Raw genomic sequence first — 18,035 nt, 5'->3', positions numbered from 1 at the left:
TTTGTTAAGGAGGATGTAATTTTTATTAATATATTCTATACACTAATACACAGATAAAATATACAATCCTGCCACCATGGTATAATATGATTACATTGTCCATAAGTATAAAATCATTCCTTTATACATACATATTTGCCACCATATATATATACATCATCATATATCTATTCTATCCCACCTTTTCTGGACCCAATCGTACCATACTTTCCAACTGTTATAAAATTCTGAATCTTTTTTACCATTGATCAATCTAGTTAATCTATCTGATTCCGCACACTCATTAATTTTATATATTATTTTCAAATCTATCGGTAAGTATTGATTTTTCCACTCCTGCGCATACGCTAATCTTGCTGCAGTGATAATGTGAATCAACAAGAACCATATATCTGATTTAACATTCAAAGGTTTTGCCCCCAATAGGAAAATCTCAGGTCTTAATTCCAAATTAATCTGTGTAATTTCCAAAATCCATTGCCGTATTTTTTTCCAATATTTAACCGCCTGCGGGCAGGTCCACCATTGGTGAAAATAGGTTTCATTGCTGTAACCGCACTTCCAACAGCAGGCAGATGTCCCGGGAAACATTTTAGCTAATCTCGCCGGGGGGAGATGCCACCGGTAGACCATTTTATATATGTTTTCTTTATATGAGGAGGCCATGGTTAATTTCATATTTTTCAACCAAATCTGTTCCCATTGCTGGAAGTCAAGGGGATATCCAAAATTTCGCCCCCATGCTATCATACAATCCTTCACTACATCCTGTCCTATCTGCAGAGACAATAAATATGCATAACATTTAGATAATATCCCTTTCCCTCCTTCTAATAAGATCTTATCCAATTCTTGTCTTTTACGGTAGATTCCTTCACTATGTAAATCTTTTTTATACCTGGAGTGCACTTGAGAATAAGACCACCAGTCTATCTTATATCCTTGAAGAGTTAATAATTCTCGTGACTTCGGATTACCCTGAACATCCAAGAAACCTTCATACGTCAAGGTTTTCTCCCCTTTATACAATGTCGGGTAAACCTGAGCTTCCTGCGCCGAAATCCAACATGGAACTTTTGAATATACTCTTCTTCTAACCTTTTCCCAAGTGTACCCAAGCGTCCTACGTAAATAGTGATCATCAAAGTGTCTAGGACGGCCGGATGCTCCCGGCCATAGAAAATAGTGCCAGCCATGTTGAAGACCGGCTCCCTCAAATGTCAAAAGTCGTCTCTTTTGTAGGACCATCCATTCTTTCACCCAAATCAAGTTCGCTGCTTGGTGATAGAGCTCCCAATTTGGGAGTCCAAATCCTCCTCTATTTTTGGGCTCTTGTAACATTTTAGTCTAATCCGTGGCCTCTTTCCCTGCCAGATAAATTTAGATATACTCCTATCCAAATTTGTAAAAAACTCTTTATTCAACCTTACCGGGGCTGTTTGGAATAGAAATAACCATTTGGGTAACACGCACATCTTAATGGTTGCCACCCTTCCCAAAATTGATAGCTGGAGATTTTTCCATCTTTCTAAGTCTCTGAGCATCTGGCTGTAAAGAGGAAGATAGTTATCCTCCTTTATGGAGGAACATCTGGTGGTCAACCATATACCCAGATACTTAATTTTATTTGTTATTCTTAAACCCATTAACTGCTCCAGCTGTTGCCTTTGCATCTGAGTCATGTTTTTCACTAGGATTTTAGTTTTTTCTTCATTCATCTTTAACCCTGCTACCTTCCCATACTCTCTAATCAAGCATAATAATTTCAGGCCCGAGTCCAGTGGTTGATCCAAGATAAATACAAGATCGTCTGCATAAGCCTGAACTTTAACTTCCTCCTGCCTAATCTTCATTCCTCTTACTTCCGTGTTTCCTCTCACTTCTCTAAGCAGGGGCTCTAAAGTTAATACAAATAGCAATGGGGAAAGGGGACATCCCTGTCTTGTACCTCTACGAATTTGAATTCTCTCCGTCTCCTCTCCATCTATGAGAACTCTTGCAGTCTGCTCCCGGTAGATAGCTCGAATTGCCCGAATAAAATTCCCACCAAACTCCATATATTCCAATTGAGAAATCATAAATTCCCAACTGATTCTGTCAAACGCCTTTTGGGTGTCAACAAAAATTAAAGCTAATTGTTTATCCAGGCGATTTTCGAAAAATTCTAGTGTATTCATGATAATTCTAAGATTATTTCGTAGATATCTATTAGGAAGGAAGCCGTTTTGGTCTGAGTGAATGAATTGGTTAAGGCTGCAAGAACCCCCGCAAATATCTTATAATCGGAGTTTAGTAATGATATTGGTCTATAGTTCTTAATAAGAGATAGATCAGTTCCTTCTTTTGGGATAATAGAAATATAAGCCTCAGTCCAAGATACTGGAACCTGAGCCTCTTTCATAACCGCATTGAATAAATCCATCATGTGTCTTCCTATCACGTCAAACACTATTTTGTATAATTCAACTGGAAGGCCATCTCTACCCGGGGTTTTGCCATTCGCCTGTGCTTTCATAACTGTTTCTACTTCCTCCATCGTAAATTCCGCATTAAGAATTTCCTTCATTGTTTCCGAGACTTTAGGCAAGTCTGTCTTTTCCAAATATTTCTGAATTTCACAGATATTTTCCTCTCCTTTCTGATAAAGCTGTGTGAAAAAATCCTGAGCTACCATTCTCTTGCCTTCCTTAGTACAATTGAAATTCCCAATTACATCTTTCAGCCCTTCTATTCTCCGTTGTTCCTGCTCCTTTCTAAGCCGGTAAGCCAACCATTTTCCTGTTTTATTCGCCCTTTCAAAAAAATTTTGTTTAGTCCACTTTAGTTTATTTGCTAATTCCTCTTGATCTAATAATTTAATCTGGCATTGCCAGTACTCCCTTTCCTCTATCAATATTGTCTGGGTTAATCCATTTTGCATCCTTTCTTCCGCCCGTTGTAATTTATTCAAGAGGTTGTCTCGGTGTTTCTTACCCACCCTACGTTTGTCAATCATATATTTGATTAACCATCCCCTCATCACTGCCTTAACCGTATCCCATGTATTGTATATTGAAGTATCCTCTTTCTTATTTTCCTGGAAAAAAAGATATAACTCCTTCTTAAATTTACTCATGAATTCTTCATCTTTCAGGATACCTATATTCATTCTCCATCTACTCTTCCTACAATGTGGGATCTTCCAAGTTACCATTAGTGGGTTATGATCCGCCCACTGATTGGGCCCTATTTCCACTTCCGAGAACAGCCCCCTCAACTCAAGAGTCATCCATATCATATCTATTCGGGTCCACGAGTGGTGTCTGGGAGAGAAATAAGTATATTGATTTTTATTGGGATGTCTCAACCTCCATATATCCTGTAATCCAAATTCCTCCCTTAAATCATTACATATTTTTGGTAATGTTCTCTTAATATCCTTTAACCTTCCTTGTATGTTTCCCGGGACATAATCCTGCATTCTATCCATTACAGCATTGAAATCCCCCACTAGACAGACATGTTCATATTCCAGTTCCCCCAGTTTAACATATAAGTTTTGATAAAAAGTCCTCTGATTGTCATTAGGGGCATAAATACAAACCAATAAAGACTTCCACTGGGCAATTTCTATTTCGAGCATGAGAACCCGGCCTTCCTGGTCAGCAAAAACCTGTTGGGATTTCAAATGATGTCGTACATATACCACTATCCCTCTTTTTTTTTGACCTGCTAATGAGGTATAAGTTTTACCCAACGCCCGGCATTCTAACAAATGGTTTTGATCTTTTTTTATATGAGTCTCCTGCATGCAGACAATATCATACTTAGCCTTTCTTAATTTATTCAAAATCCTACTACGTTTATTAGGAGCATTTAAACCGTTAATATTTACAGATATCAAACACACTAATTCCCCCATTTCCTTTTCTCACCTAAGTTTTTACTTTCCCGCTGTTATAGCCTTCTTAACTGTTTGTCTTGTCTCCCTCTGAGGTGCTGTTAATTCCTCGACTTTTCGTATTCCCCCACCCTTCTTTCCCGCCTTTCCTTCTCTCCTCTCCTCTACCTCTTCTTCCTCTTGCGATTCCTCCAAACTTCTACTTTCCCCTTCTCCTTCAACATCTAATTCTGACAAATTAAATTGTTGTTCCATGAATTCTCTTGCTTCTTGAAGACTCCGAATCCTCACCTTCTTATCCCTCCATGTCATCAATAAACCTTCAGGCAATAACCAACGATACGAAATTGCATTTTTCCTCAGGAAAGTCATCAAAAATTGATATCTGCGTCTCTGTTCCCTTACCCGACGTGGGATTTGTTTCAAAACTATCATCGGTTGGCCTTTATATGTAATAGTTTGATCCCTTGTTCGTTTATAAAATTCTTCACACAAAGCTTTCTTGTTAAAACGAACAGGAATTTCCTGAGGAAGATTGTTCCTTTTTGCGTAGCTAGTGAATACTCTAAAGGTCTCATCAATATCCCGTTGGATCATGAGTCTATCTGCCTCCAAAGTTTCTGCAACTATTTCTCCTACAATGTCATCCAGTTTTTCCCCTTTCTCTTCCGCCACATTCTGTATTCTGAGGAAAAAAGAAGATCGCTCCATTTCCAGAAAAATTATTTCTTCTTCTAAGTCTCTATTTATGGTTATTTGTCTCTTCTCCCAACTGTCCATCCGTCCTTCGCATTTCTCCGTCTTCTTCTCTATCTCCTTCATTTTTTCCTCTTGTTACTTACTTTACTTTACTTTATTCAAATTTCTATACCGCCCTTCTCCTTTCGGACTCAGGGCGGTGAACAGCCAAGATAAAAACATCTATACAAAACATCACAGTTAAAAAATAAAGTTAAAATAATTTATAAATTTGGCCCATAATTTAAAACTTGTCAATTTAAAATCAATATTAAAATTTTAAAACTAACCCTAAAATCAAGACAGACCGGCTAACTGGAAAAAATAAGTTTTTAGGGCCCGACGAAAAATCCGAAGGTCGGAGATCACTCGTATCTCTGGGGGTAGATTGTTCCATAGGGTAGGTGCCACCACAGAGAAGGCTCTCCTCCTGGGGGTCGTCAGCCGGCATTGTCTGGCCGACGGCACCCTGAGGAGGCCCTCTCTGTGGGAGCGAACCGGCCGGTGGGAGGCTATTGGTGGCAGAAGGCGGTCCCGTAAGTACCCTGGCCCTAAGCCATGGAGCGCTTTAAAGGTGATCACCAACACCTTGAAGCGCACCCGGAAGTCCACCGGAAGCCAATGCAGCTCGCACAGGAGAGGAGTCACATGGGAGCGCCCCGTCGCTCCCATAATCCCCCGCGCAGCCGCATTCTGCACCAGTTGGAGCCTCCGGGTGTACCCCAAGGGGAGCCCCATGTAGAGAGCGTTACAATAGTCCAGACGAGAAGTGACGAGTGCTTGAGTGACCGTGCGTAAGTGAACTTACTTTCACTTGCTTAATACAGTATGGAAAGCAAGAGATTTCTATGCCAATGTGTTAAAGGCTGGGCCACCAAAATCACCAGAAGTTAAAAGAAAAAAGGAAGTAATGGAAGGAGAGAGAGAAGAGCTGATGACAATAGTCCAGGAGAGAGCCTCGACTAGTCAAGAAGATTCGCTACAAATCCAGATTGCTGTTCAAGATTTGGATTTAATTGATATACCAGAAGAACCAAAGGATCAAAGACAGACCAGAGCAGCAACAGCTAAATGCAAGGAAGAATTAAGACAGCAACAACTCCAGATGGCAATTCAAGGAACTACAAAAACAGAAGCAGTGGGAGGAGCCAGACCTAAAAGTCAAATGAGGCAAGATCATCAGCAAATGCTCCAAATGCTTCAGAGGCCCAAACATGGGAACTAGATTTTTAACTTGGAATGTTAATAGTTTGAATTCTGCATAGAAGAGGAGGAAAATATTTCACTATCTTAAACAATTTAAAAACAACGTAATTTGTTTACAAGAGACTCATATTAGGATACAAGATCAAAAATATCTAATAAATACAAGATTAGGTACACATTATGTAGCGGCAGCACCAGAGAAGAAAAATGGTATAGTTATATATTTGAAGAGACTTAATTGCTAAATTAATTGAAGCAGATGATCAAGGAAGATTCTTAGTGATTGAACTTTTAATAAAGGGAGAAAAATTACTTTTAATTGGAGTATATGCCCTGAACCAACAACAGGAAATTTTTTATAATTTTCTACACTCTAAGTTGACACAATGAAGATAAAAAACTTGTATCCTACTGGGTGATTGGAATGGTGTTTTGGATGTTAAAAAGGACAAGAAGGGACATAAGCAAAATGTTTCAGCAAAAGCAAGATTCCCGAAATCGTTTTTGGAGATGATGGATGATTGGGAGTTGAGGGATATTTGGCATGAAAGAAACCCAGAAGAAAAAGATTTTACTTTCTTTTCGGATAGACATCAATCCTTTTCAAGGATTGATTTTATACTAATTACTAACAACCTCTTTTCTAGGGTGAAGAATACGAAGATTTGTTCAAGAACATTGACAAACCATAGTCCAGCCTGGATGGAACTGGAGTATGGAAAGGGGCTTCGGAGGTCCTGGAGGCTAAACGATAATTTGTTTAGATATGAAGAAAATGTTAAAGTGTGTAAAAAATTTATGAAAGAATTTTTTGTTATGAATATGCAAAAGGGTACATCGATGGAAATGGTGTGGGATGCAAGTAAAGCATATATGCAAGGTATTTTGATATATTTGAATAATAAGTATAGAAAAAAACAGGGGGAAAAAGGAAAGGAATTAGAAGAAGAGATTAGAAAACAAGAACGAGCTTTGATAGTTAATCCAACAGATAAGAAAATTAAAGAGGCAATTAATTTACTGAAAGGTCAATTTAACATGTTAATAGCAGACCAAGTGGCAACTAATTTACAATATGCTAAACATAATACTTTTTGTAATGCCAATAAACCTGGCAGATGGTTAGCATATTTATTAAGGAAAAAGCAGAAATCAAGGACTATAGAGAAAATAAAATACAAGGGTAAAGAGGTTTATGAGCAAGAATTGATTAAAAAATCTTTTTTAAAGTTTTACTCAAGGCTGTATACTGGTGATAAAATTCAAGATACAGATATAGATAGATATTTGCAGAAAGAGAATATTTATATAACTTCAAAAGAGCAGAGGGATAGTTTAAATCAATTGATAACTTCCAAGGAAATTTTGTTTGCAATTAAGCAGTTGAAAGTGGGTAAAGCTCCTGGGACGAATGGTTTGACAGCTGTTTATTATAAAAGTTTACAGGAGGAAATGGTGGAACCACTGAAGGAATTATTTAACAATATACAACAGGGAGGAGAGGTACCTCCAACTTGGAAGACAGCTTTTATTTCTTTGATCCCAAAAGAGGGTCAAGATCATACAGATTCAAAAAACTACAGGCCGATTTCACTTTTAAATACAGATTATAAGATTTTTGCTAAAATATTAGCAAATAGATTAATGACAGTTATGCAGCAAATGATTCATCATGATCAAACTGGTTTTATAAATGGTAGACAAATGAAAAGTAATGTAAGGCAAATTGTTAACTTACTAGAGTATTTGGGGAGGAACAACCAGGTCCCCGCAGTGCTAGTATTTTTGGATGCTGAGAAAGCTTTTGATAGATTGAATTGGTATTTTCTATTTATTGAAATTAACAGAAAGGATGCAACTTGGAGAATATTTTATACAATCTATCAAGGCAATATATCAGAAACAAACAGCGCAAATAATAATTAATGGTGGTTTAACAGATATTTTTAATATAGAAAAAGGAACAAGGCAAGGTTGTCCCTTGTCTCCATTGTTGTTTATTTTGACGCTGGAAATTTTACTGAGTAAAATACGTGAGACAGATACAATAAAGGGAATTAAAATCAAACAGCATGAGTACAAGTTACGAGCATTTGCGGATGACCTGGTTGTTACCTTAGCCCAACCAGCACAATTGATTACAGCCTTGATAGATATAATTAACCCATATGGACAAGTATCTGGTTTTAAAATAAATACAGCTAAAACAAAGATAATAGCTAAAAATATGACTAGAAGCCAAAAAGAAGAGATAGAAAGGGTAACAGGATTTGAGATAGTTAAGAAGGTTAAATATTTAGGGGCTTATATTATGACCACAAATATGAAACTATATCAGGAATGCTTTATTGCGTGTCTGGAAGAAGTATCAATACAAATTAAACGATAAGTTACCAATATGGACAGTACCCAGACACGCGATAGAGAATATAAATGTGGAGCAAAAACAAGATAAGATTACATATAAGGAACTCCTTTATAAAGAAGGAGTTAGATTCACTGGTGGGATTCTGGGGGTTCTAGGGGGTTCGGCCGAACCCTTTGTTAAATTGCTGGCTCGCCCCGCCCATTGTCCCGCCCCTCCGCACTACTATTTATTGCCAATAAATGGGGCGAGCGAGCCAGTAATTTAACAAACGGTTCAGTGTTTTTTTATAATTTATTGGCCCCGCAGCACACCGAACTGTTTGTTAAATTGCTGGCTCGCCCGCCCCTCACCCCGCCCCACCTCCCACTCGCACGGCGCCAGCCTACAGTAGCCAGGGGTAGGCAATTGTGGCTCTTTTACAACCTGTGGACTTCAACTTCCAGAATTCCTGAGACAGCTTGGCTGCCCACCCCTTCCCACCCCTTCCCTAGCCTGAGTTCCGCTGCCTGGGATCCACGTGGGCTGCCACGTGGTTCCCCACCGGCTCTGGACGCAAGAGAGCAGGGTAGAGAAAGCAGCTTCCATGCCTTCACTCACCCTCACTCTCTGCTCTGTTGGATCGCCGGCCATTCGCTTACCCCGCCCACTCCCAATCTATTGCTGCCTCCAGAGTCCCAGCTGATGGCTAGAGGAAAAAAAACTGTTCAAATTCTTGCCGCGGGGCTTCAAAGGGCCGCCCTATAGCCAATGGTGCAGCCGAACCCTTTGTTAAATTGCTGGCTTGCCCCGCCCCTCCGCACCACTATTTATTGCCAATAAATAGTGGTGGGCGAGGGGCGGGTGAGCCAGCAATTTAACAAATGGTTCGGTGTTTTTTTGTAATTTTATTGGCCCGCGGAGCTTCAGCATAGGCTAATTAGCCCTTGCTTAGATCGGCTCCCCAATCTCAGCTGATTTGTCTCAGCTGTTTTGCTCAGGGCGCTGCTGCTTGCTGGAGCAATTTTTTTTTCCCCTAGCTATCCTGAAAAACGAAATTAAAACTGCTTTGTTGTTGCTGCAACATTGGATAATTAGGCAGGCAGATTTCTTTTCTTTTTCCTCACCAAAAAAGGTAGGTGCAAACAATGGGAAATTTAGGGAAAAAGAGGAGAGTTCAAGATTTTAAAACACAAAAGAAAAAAAGCTCTATTTAACTAGGGAATTGTAATAATTGAGATACTATTAATTGTATATTTCTGAAAGCAGAAATGGTTAAGTTGTGGTTTGGAGGAATATATGGGGGAAATTATTTGGTTTATTATTATTGGTAAATATAATTAATTGATTTGTAAGAAATTGGATTGCATGGAAATAATTGGAATATTCATGTTCATATTGATTAATATACAAAAAAGGTAGTTATATAACTAATTGATTTATATTAAAATGTTGAATTTATATTAAACAACTAATATTACATAATTAACCAATGTGAGGATGGATATAAAAATATATGACAATTTTTTTTTTTTTTTTTTTAATTTGATTTATATGCCGCCCTTCTCCGAAGACTCAGGGCGGCAATGGGAAGGGGTATAATATAGAATAGAAGGGAAAAATTGAATTTGATTAAGATTAGAGATGAGGATGAAGGGTAATATTGGTTTTTTACAAAAATAGATGAGGAATAAATATGGCAAAAAGGAAATATAGAAATTGTAAATTTAATTGAAATGACTAAACACTGTTTAAATTTGTCAACCAGCCAAATACTCTGTTCAAAGAAAATACATTGTATGTTTGTATGTGTGTTTCTAATTATTGTTATTTATTCATATTTGTTCTCTTTTATTCTTTAAAGTTTAACAATTCATTCTTTTATCTTAATAGCTTTATATTTGTTTGGGGTTGGCTTTCTTCCCTTTCATCTTTTTTATTGTACAGCAATCTTTCTCCTCAAACCTACCACCTCTCTTTTTTCTTTCCTTCTTACTTTCTCTTCCTCCCCCTCTTCTTCTCCTCCCTACTTCCTCTTCCTTTCTCCTTCTCCTCCTCTCTTCCTCCCTCTCTTACCCTCCCTCCTACTCTAATTTCCCTTCCCTTCCTTCACCCCCCCCTCTATTGCTGTATCCTTTTATGCATATGGACTACTCAGAGGGCTGAAAAAGTTATTTCTGACTGGTCCTCGCACTTTTGACCAGTCCTCGAACTTACGACTGTCCTCACATTTTACATTTTTGCCCTATCTTGTCACCATGGTGAAGAGAAGCAGTTGTGAAATGAGTGACATGGTTGTTAAGAATGCTACAATGGGCATAAATGATGACCAGTCATAAGTGCGAAGACCGGTCAAAAGTGGAGGACCTGTCAGAAATCACTTTTTTCAGCCCTCTGGGTAGTCCTTTTGTGCATATGGACTACTCAGAGGGCTGAAAAAGTTATTTTTGACTGGTCCTCGCAGTTTTGACCAGTCCTCGAACTTACGACTGTCCTCACATTTTACGTTTTTGCCCTATCTTGTCACCATGGTGAAGAGAAGCAGTTGTGAAATGAGTGACATGGTTGTTAAGAAAGCTGCACGGGCATAAATGTGAGGATGGTCATAAGTGTGAGGACCGGTCAAAAGTGCGAGGCCCAATCAGAAATGACTTTTTTTCAGCCCTCTGAGTAGTCCCTATGGACATACCCACGCCCACCCGGTCACATGACCAGCTAGCCACACTTACACAGTCACATGATCAGCTAGCCATGCCTACACAGTCACGTGACCAGCTAGCCACACCCACCCAGTCACATGATTGCCAAGCCACACCCCCAACTAAGCCACGCCCACAGAACCTGTTGTTAAAAAAATTGAATCCCACCACTGGTTAGATTACAATTAAAATCTATGGAACAATTAAGAGAAGAAGGAATAATTAGAACTTGGTTTCAGTATGGACAGCTGCAGGCCAGATGGGGAGAAGATCAGAAAACTGGTATTTTGCAACAGGATGAGAACTTGATAAAACAAATAAGAGACAAAAGTCAAATGCATATAATTCCACTAATGTATTAGTGGAAATAGATTCAGAAACAGAGCTAGTCAAGGATTGTATGATAAAATGGGCACAAAATATAGGAGAACTAATAATGATGGAAACATGGGAAAAGATATGAGTTAGAAATGTAAGATTTACACAAGCCCAAAATTTAAGAGAGAACTTTTATAAAATGTTTTATAGATGGCATTTAGATCCAAAAAAAACTAGCCTGTATGTATCCAGATTTACAACCTAAATGCTGGCGATGTGAGTGTGAAGATGCTACGTATTTTCATATATGGTGGACATGTAAAAAAATTAAGGCTTTTTGGATAAAAATATGGTGGATCATTCAAAATATTTTAAAGAAAAAGATCAAATTTACACCACAGTTTTTTTTGTTGGGAATAGTTACGGATTGTACTGTGACAGAGACTAAGTTGGTCTTAAATTTAATAACAGCAGCCAGGCTACTGGTGGCACAGTATTGGAAGAAAGAAGATCCACCTACTATTGAGGAATGGACATTAAAAGTCACACATTTGGCAGAGATGGCGAAAATTTCATCATATCTTAAAGATCACTCAATGAAAGATATATATCGGAATGGAGAAGATGGATTCTCCATCTTCATTCAAAACAAGTATCAGACTAAGAAGTTTCATATAGCTTATCAATGAAACATTTTTAATCTTTAGTTTATGTTTATAGTGCTTTGAGTTATAAGGAGTTAAAGACCTAGGGAGAATTTGAAGCCAACAAATTGTTAGCATATGTTAGTTTTATGTTTGTGAATGCTATACCCTGTGCTTGTTCTGGGAAGTCTAGGGAGGGGGGTGTGGGGGAAGGTGGAAAGGGTGGGTAGGTGGGAAAGTGGGGTGGGTGGAGGGGTGGGAAGGGGGGAGAAAATGTTTGTATCTTTTATAAAATTTTTCAATAAAAAAAAGTATTTCAAATTGCTGACATCTCGTAGTTTTTAAATTTTATTTTCAAGTTGATTTTTCCACTTTGGTGTTTCAGCAGGTTTCTTTTTTGGCATTTTATAACCCAATTCTGCAGTTATAATGGTGGCTGTGCTATACATTAGTTGATTTGTTTCATGTAATGTGCTGGATGGGATGGAAGTTAAAATGATGTTCACGACATTTAGTAGATCTTTCACTCGTTTGCTAGGCACTTCGCGAATAGCAGGCAGTCTTTTTCTTTCTGTATTTTCTTTGATGTGGTTTTGAATCTTTTTTTTCAGCATTTTTGCTATATCACTTAGCTCTACACTTTTGAGTTGTTGCACAGGAGGATCTTTATCCTGTATGTTGGTTTCTTCCGCTGGCTAGTCAGTTTGTTCAGGTGTTGGGATAATTTCTTTAGCCTGTTCATCATTACATTGTTTTCTTTTTAGACAATGTTTCTAGATGTTGCATTCCACATCTGTAAAAACTTTATTACGGATGATGAAATGTCTTTGATCCATTAATCGTTGTTCAATTACATCACTTTCCAGGAATTTTGTTATTTTCTTCTCATCATTAGTGATGGTAGGTGCATGGGTTGGTTCACTGTGGCTAAGCCACTACTGATCCAAAGGTGGTAATCCCATAACCATAGGGACCGCACCGGATAGCCGTCCAGGCTCAGCCATGGCAGCCCAACTGCCCTTTGGTGTCAGGAAGACAGGATCAGGTATCCGGGGGGGGGGGGAAGGAAATTACTACTACTACTACTACTAGTACTACTACTACTACTACTACTACTACTACTATTATTATTATTATTATTATTATTATTATTATTATTATTATTATTATTCTTCACACAGTCTGCCAAATGTTCAGATTGGGTTTAGCATTTTTATCTTCCTATCGAGTCCTTACCAAGGACCTGGGATAGGCAAATCTGGATGCTTGCAGGTATTACAGATATCGTTGCAGGATGGAGGCTGTTCCAAGTAAAGCCGTCTTCTGCAATTGACTGATGGCAAATTGGTCAATGCCTATGGTGTTCAAGTGGTGTTCCAGTTTTGGGATTACACCCAAGGCGCCTATTACTATTGGTACTACCTTTGCTTGCCTTTACCATAGTTGTTCTAATTCTATTTGTAGGTCTTTGTATTTTGTTATCTTCTCCAGTTCTTTCTCTTCTATAGTGCTATCTACAGGCACTGCCACATCCACTATCCAGAATTTTGTGTCTTTCTTATCAACAACTGTTAAGTCGGGGGTGTTATGTGACACGTGCCTGTCTGTCTGGATTCTGAAGTCACAGAACTATTTAACTTCTTCATTTTCTATGACTTTTTCTATTTTATGGTCCCACCAGTTCTTGCTTGCAGGCAAATGATATTTCTTGCACATCTTCCAATGCAGCATTGTTGCTACTTTTCCATGCCGCTGCTTGTAGTCAGTCTGTGAGATCTTTTTTCAGCAGCTTACCAGGTGGTCCACTTTTTCTTCAGCTTCTTTGAATAAGCAGCACTTACTGTCTGATGCTTTCTTCTCAATTCTGGCTTTGTAGACATTTGTCCTTAAGGCTTGGTCTTGTGCAGTCAGAATTAATCCCTCGGTCTCTTTCTTTAACTTTCCTGCCCTTAGCCATTGCCAGGTCTTGTTATTATCTATTTTCCCTGCTATTTTTTCTTAATGTACTGGCCATGTAGTCCTTTGTCTTCCCGTGTCTCCAGTTTGTTCTTTGATTGTCAGGGTTCTGACGGATGCCCTAATTAATTCATGAGCCTTGAATTCCAGTTCAAGAAATCTAGTTATTTATTAGGAGTAACATGTCGGCAAACAGCCAAGGGAAGTCAGCTCTGCCCCATGTAATTTACATCCCAACTATGACCCTGTTTCCCCCCCCTCCTCCCAGGGTGTGTCATAAATCACATTCTCCAACGGAGCACTTTCGCGGGCTGTAGAGAACACGTCTCTCCCACTGGCTCTGGTAACCTAGGCCGCAGCCTTGAGAAAGGTATGGGTGGAATGTGTTTCACCCCTTCCTGCCTATGGCAACTCAAGAGCAGGCCAGGAATGCTTTACGAGTTGACATTCGGCTCCCCTCTCTTCCTGAAGATGACCTGTGCAAAGCAAAAACAATTTGAGTACAGTATAGAATTTATGGCCGCACACACCCCCCCCCGCGGGCTTGTTTGGGTTTTCTGCGTGGAATTTTGCTATAAGGTGATCAGCCTGGATGTTCCTCCTCTTTACCCAAGATGCCTCTGATAAAGGGTAGCCCTTCCACTTGATTAAGTATTGGAGTTTTCTCCTGTGCCACCTCAAATCAAGGATTCACTGCATCTCATAATGGGTTTGGCCCCTTATGACTATGGGGTCTGGGGGCTCATGGGGTAGTGGCCTCAGGGTCGATCTGACCACAGGTTTTAAGAGGCTACTATGGAATACCGGGTGTATCTTCACTAGCAATCAGGCCAATTTCAATTGCACTGTGACTGGGTTGATGCTCTTCACTATGGGTCCCATAAACTTTGGCCCCAGTTTCTTGCTAGGGAGTTTTAAACTCAAGTATTTTGTGGAGGGGTAGATCTTCTCCCCCAACTGGAATGGCTGTTTTGGAGCTTGGTGTTTGTCTGCTTGCTTCTGGTGGTTTGCGCCACTTTAGCTAGCACTCCCAAGTTGCTTTCAGTGTTCACATCCAATTGGTCAAGCTAACTGAGGAGGGAGGATCCCTTGGATACTCAGGCATTGGAACAAAGTCCATGCCACTCACTACTTTGAATGGGGTTAGTCCCATACTATTGTGAACAGCATTATTGTATGTGACCACAGCGAAAGGCAGGAGGTCTGCCCAATTGGACTGCTGATAGTTCACGTACCACCTCAGGTACTGCTCTACCATGGGGTTCCGTCTCTCTGCACCCTCATTGGTGCTCAGATGAAAGGCCAAGCTAAGGCCCTGGGATGACCCAATGGACTGCAGGAATTCCCTCCAGAACTTAGCCATGAACTGGACCCCTCTGTCTGAGATAATTCTTTGTGGTACTCTATGCAGGTGGTTAATGTGCTTCAGGAACAGTTTGGCCAACTGGTGGGCTGAGGGTAATCCGCTGCAGGGTATGAAATGCGCCTGTTTGAAGAATAAGTCTATTACAGTCCAGATCACCATTTCCTCTCCCCCCTCCCCCCCGCTTTTCAGCAACTCCACTGTAAAGTCCATTTCAATTTCCATCCATGTCCTTGTTGGCTCTGCTACTGGTTGCAGCAGTCTGGGGGTGGTGGTGGTTCCTGGTCATTTGTTCATTGTGGCACAGATGGTGCAACTTTTCACATAACTGTCCACGCCTTTCTTTATGCCGGGCCTTCTTTGATTGTCAAAGTTGAACAGCTTGCAGACAAACAAATCCTCCTTAAAAGTTCCCACTGCTCTTATCACTTTAAAAGGTTTTTCCCCAAAAAATAAAAGTTCAATGTTGTAATGTTGTAATGTTCTTTTTTCACCTGTAGACGACTCTCTCCAATCCACAATTCCAATCAACAGCCTAAGAAAGTATCCATTTTGTTTAAAATCCATGTTACCAATCTTTACCAATTTTTATCTCTTTCTTCTTAATTTTATATTTCCCCAAGTCAATTTAAGATCCAAATCCAAATTCTGAATCCAGTTTTGTTTTGTTTTTTTGAAAAATCTTCTATTACAGGGCTTTCATTTTTTCCCTTTGTCCTTTCTTCAGCAGCCAACAAAAATCTTTTTAAATTCTTTCCAATCCTTTTCACACCTATTATGGGGTTTTTTTTCCTTCTAATTTTTTAATTATCTCTATGCATTTTAGTCCAAAAAAACAAGTTTCATTTCGGGCTTTGCAACTTTAAACTTCCACTTTATACTTCTTCCTTCATTTCCCTCATGCCCATTAGCTGCTGTTATTCTTCTGGGTACCTTTTAACAGTTTTAAAAGTAATTTCTTTTTTGCCTATGGGCTGGCAATCACTCACTCGACATCAGTACTCCATTCAAATCACTGCTCCTGCTCAAAATTTGGTCCGGTTGCCCCAGCTTTATGATGGCTGCAATGGCCCCTGCCCCTGCTGCCGAGTCAAAGAGTTTCCTCTGACCTCCAAGGAACTTGCCTGTTCCTCTTGGTCATCCGAGGTGCCTCTCCTTCTTCCCCACCCCTACAGGACAGATCTGGTCTAAAGATCCCTTGACAGCAGTTTGTCAGCCCAAGATTTCACATCAAGGTAATGCCTCACTGGGGTATTATGATGATGATGATTATCATCATATAGTAGCTGAAGATACTGACCTACAGTGCATATGCATTATTATCTTGGTGAAAAATAAATGCATCCTTTCAGTGTTAACATATTATTTAAATGTTTGAAAAAAGTTGAATTTTTGTCTGAATTCATTAATCAAACTGCATTAAAGATTTAAATCATTTTAATTGGTTCTTCTCAAGATACTGAGGAGCTGAAGCAAAACTACATCAATATTTTAGTCACTTTAAACAGCTTTATAAATCAAAGCCAGTGCTTTGAATGGTTCTTTAAAGTCTACTAGTACGCAGAGTAGAAAGCATAACATTGTTAAGTGTGAATTGCAGCTAAGAAACTGTATCTATAGTTTCTGAATGACCATGGTAAGCAGCTCCATGTAGAGCGCATTGCAGTAAGCTAGCCAAGAGGTGATGAATGTATGAAGTATTGTTTTACCTGGCCTGTCAGCTCCAAATAGAACCTACAGTAGCTATTCAGTCCATAGTCCCATGTAGGTTTCTCTCCAATTTGAATTTCATTAGAAAAATAGAAACCCATCTTATGACTCCAACCCTTTGGGATAGATTCACTTTGGGGATCTTCCTCCAAGTATTTAGGAAAGCTGTGAAAAATAGCTGATTTATACAGCTTTTAATGTCATAGTCCCAGAGAGAATAATTGTATGATGAGGACAATTAGAGTTTTAGTAAGTTTTAATATTTTACCTTTTGTTGCATTATTCCTTGAAATGTTTTTGTAAACTGCCATGGTTTTGTACTATATGATAAACTGCCATGGGTCCTTAAGGAATGTGGTGGAATTAATATAGTGTAAGCAAGCCAACAATAAATAAATGCCATCTCACTTTCAATTTGCTGCTTTAAAAATATCTGACCATAAAATAATGCAGAATATTTTAGAGGATTGCTTTTCTTAGATTATAATACTGGCAGTGGTTGCCTATTTAATTGTTCCAGCAGGGTTGGCAACCCTAGGCAATCTGGTTTTATTCACATTAATACAATTATATTAAACCTGTATCAATATATTACTACATTCTTGTTTATCATTTTCTAATCTTGTTTGACATTCCAAATCATCTATCTATGGCTGAATTGAAGGGCAGACCTATCTTTTATTATAGGCTGTTCTGAAGAATGCAAGCTTACAAATTTTTCAATCACATAAATAAATATATTTAAGAATCACATCAAAGGTATTTAGAGAACACATTGAAGTGAAGAGGCCATAGGATGGACAATCTTTGTTCTTTCCCCCTTTTATTCCAAATATTTTGTAAACTGCATTATTTTGATGACATTCTACATTCTTAGAAAACAATAGACTCTAATTCAGAATTTTTAAATAATTAGATTTCTGACATTTGTGACAGAGTTTGAGCCCTACCACTAGGTAGAACAAATCTAGGATATGGAACAATTACCTGTGTGACAGGCTACCAGGAAGATTAGACTTCTTTCTGGTTGCAGGAAAAACTCAGGTACCTTGGTAACATTATGGTTGTTTATTCATTGTATTTCCATAAATATAAAATGTAAACACATCTCTCAGCCTTGTAATGAAGATATCAGTGATCACATTCATCGTTTGCATTTCATATGAAAATGATTTGC

At 38.9% G+C, this 18,035-nt stretch overlaps 1 protein-coding gene across 5 annotated transcripts in view; it reads left to right on the top strand.

Annotated features, from left to right (window-relative positions):
• Positions 1 to 18,035, top strand: part of ITGA9 (integrin subunit alpha 9) — a 588,487-nt gene that overhangs the window by 329,537 nt on the left and 240,915 nt on the right. The window contains exon 18 of one of the 5 annotated variants that reach the window (XM_060686085.2): positions 6,472 to 7,880. The exons of the other annotated variants lie outside the window; for them this stretch is intronic. Within the exon in view, the coding sequence (XP_060542068.1) occupies positions 6,472 to 7,750 (1,279 nt within the window). The 3' untranslated portion in view covers positions 7,751 to 7,880. Of the gene's footprint in view, positions 1 to 6,471; positions 7,881 to 18,035 lie in introns of those variants that run through there. 5 annotated transcript variants of the gene reach the window in all.

This window comes from Pantherophis guttatus, chromosome 4, assembly GCF_059756535.1.
Source record: "Pantherophis guttatus breed Tessera chromosome 4, ASM5975653v1, whole genome shotgun sequence".
NCBI lineage: Eukaryota > Metazoa > Chordata > Lepidosauria > Squamata > Colubridae > Pantherophis > Pantherophis guttatus.
The sequence above is the reverse complement of the archived record's forward strand: the minus strand, read 5'-3'. Positions and strand labels throughout refer to the sequence as shown.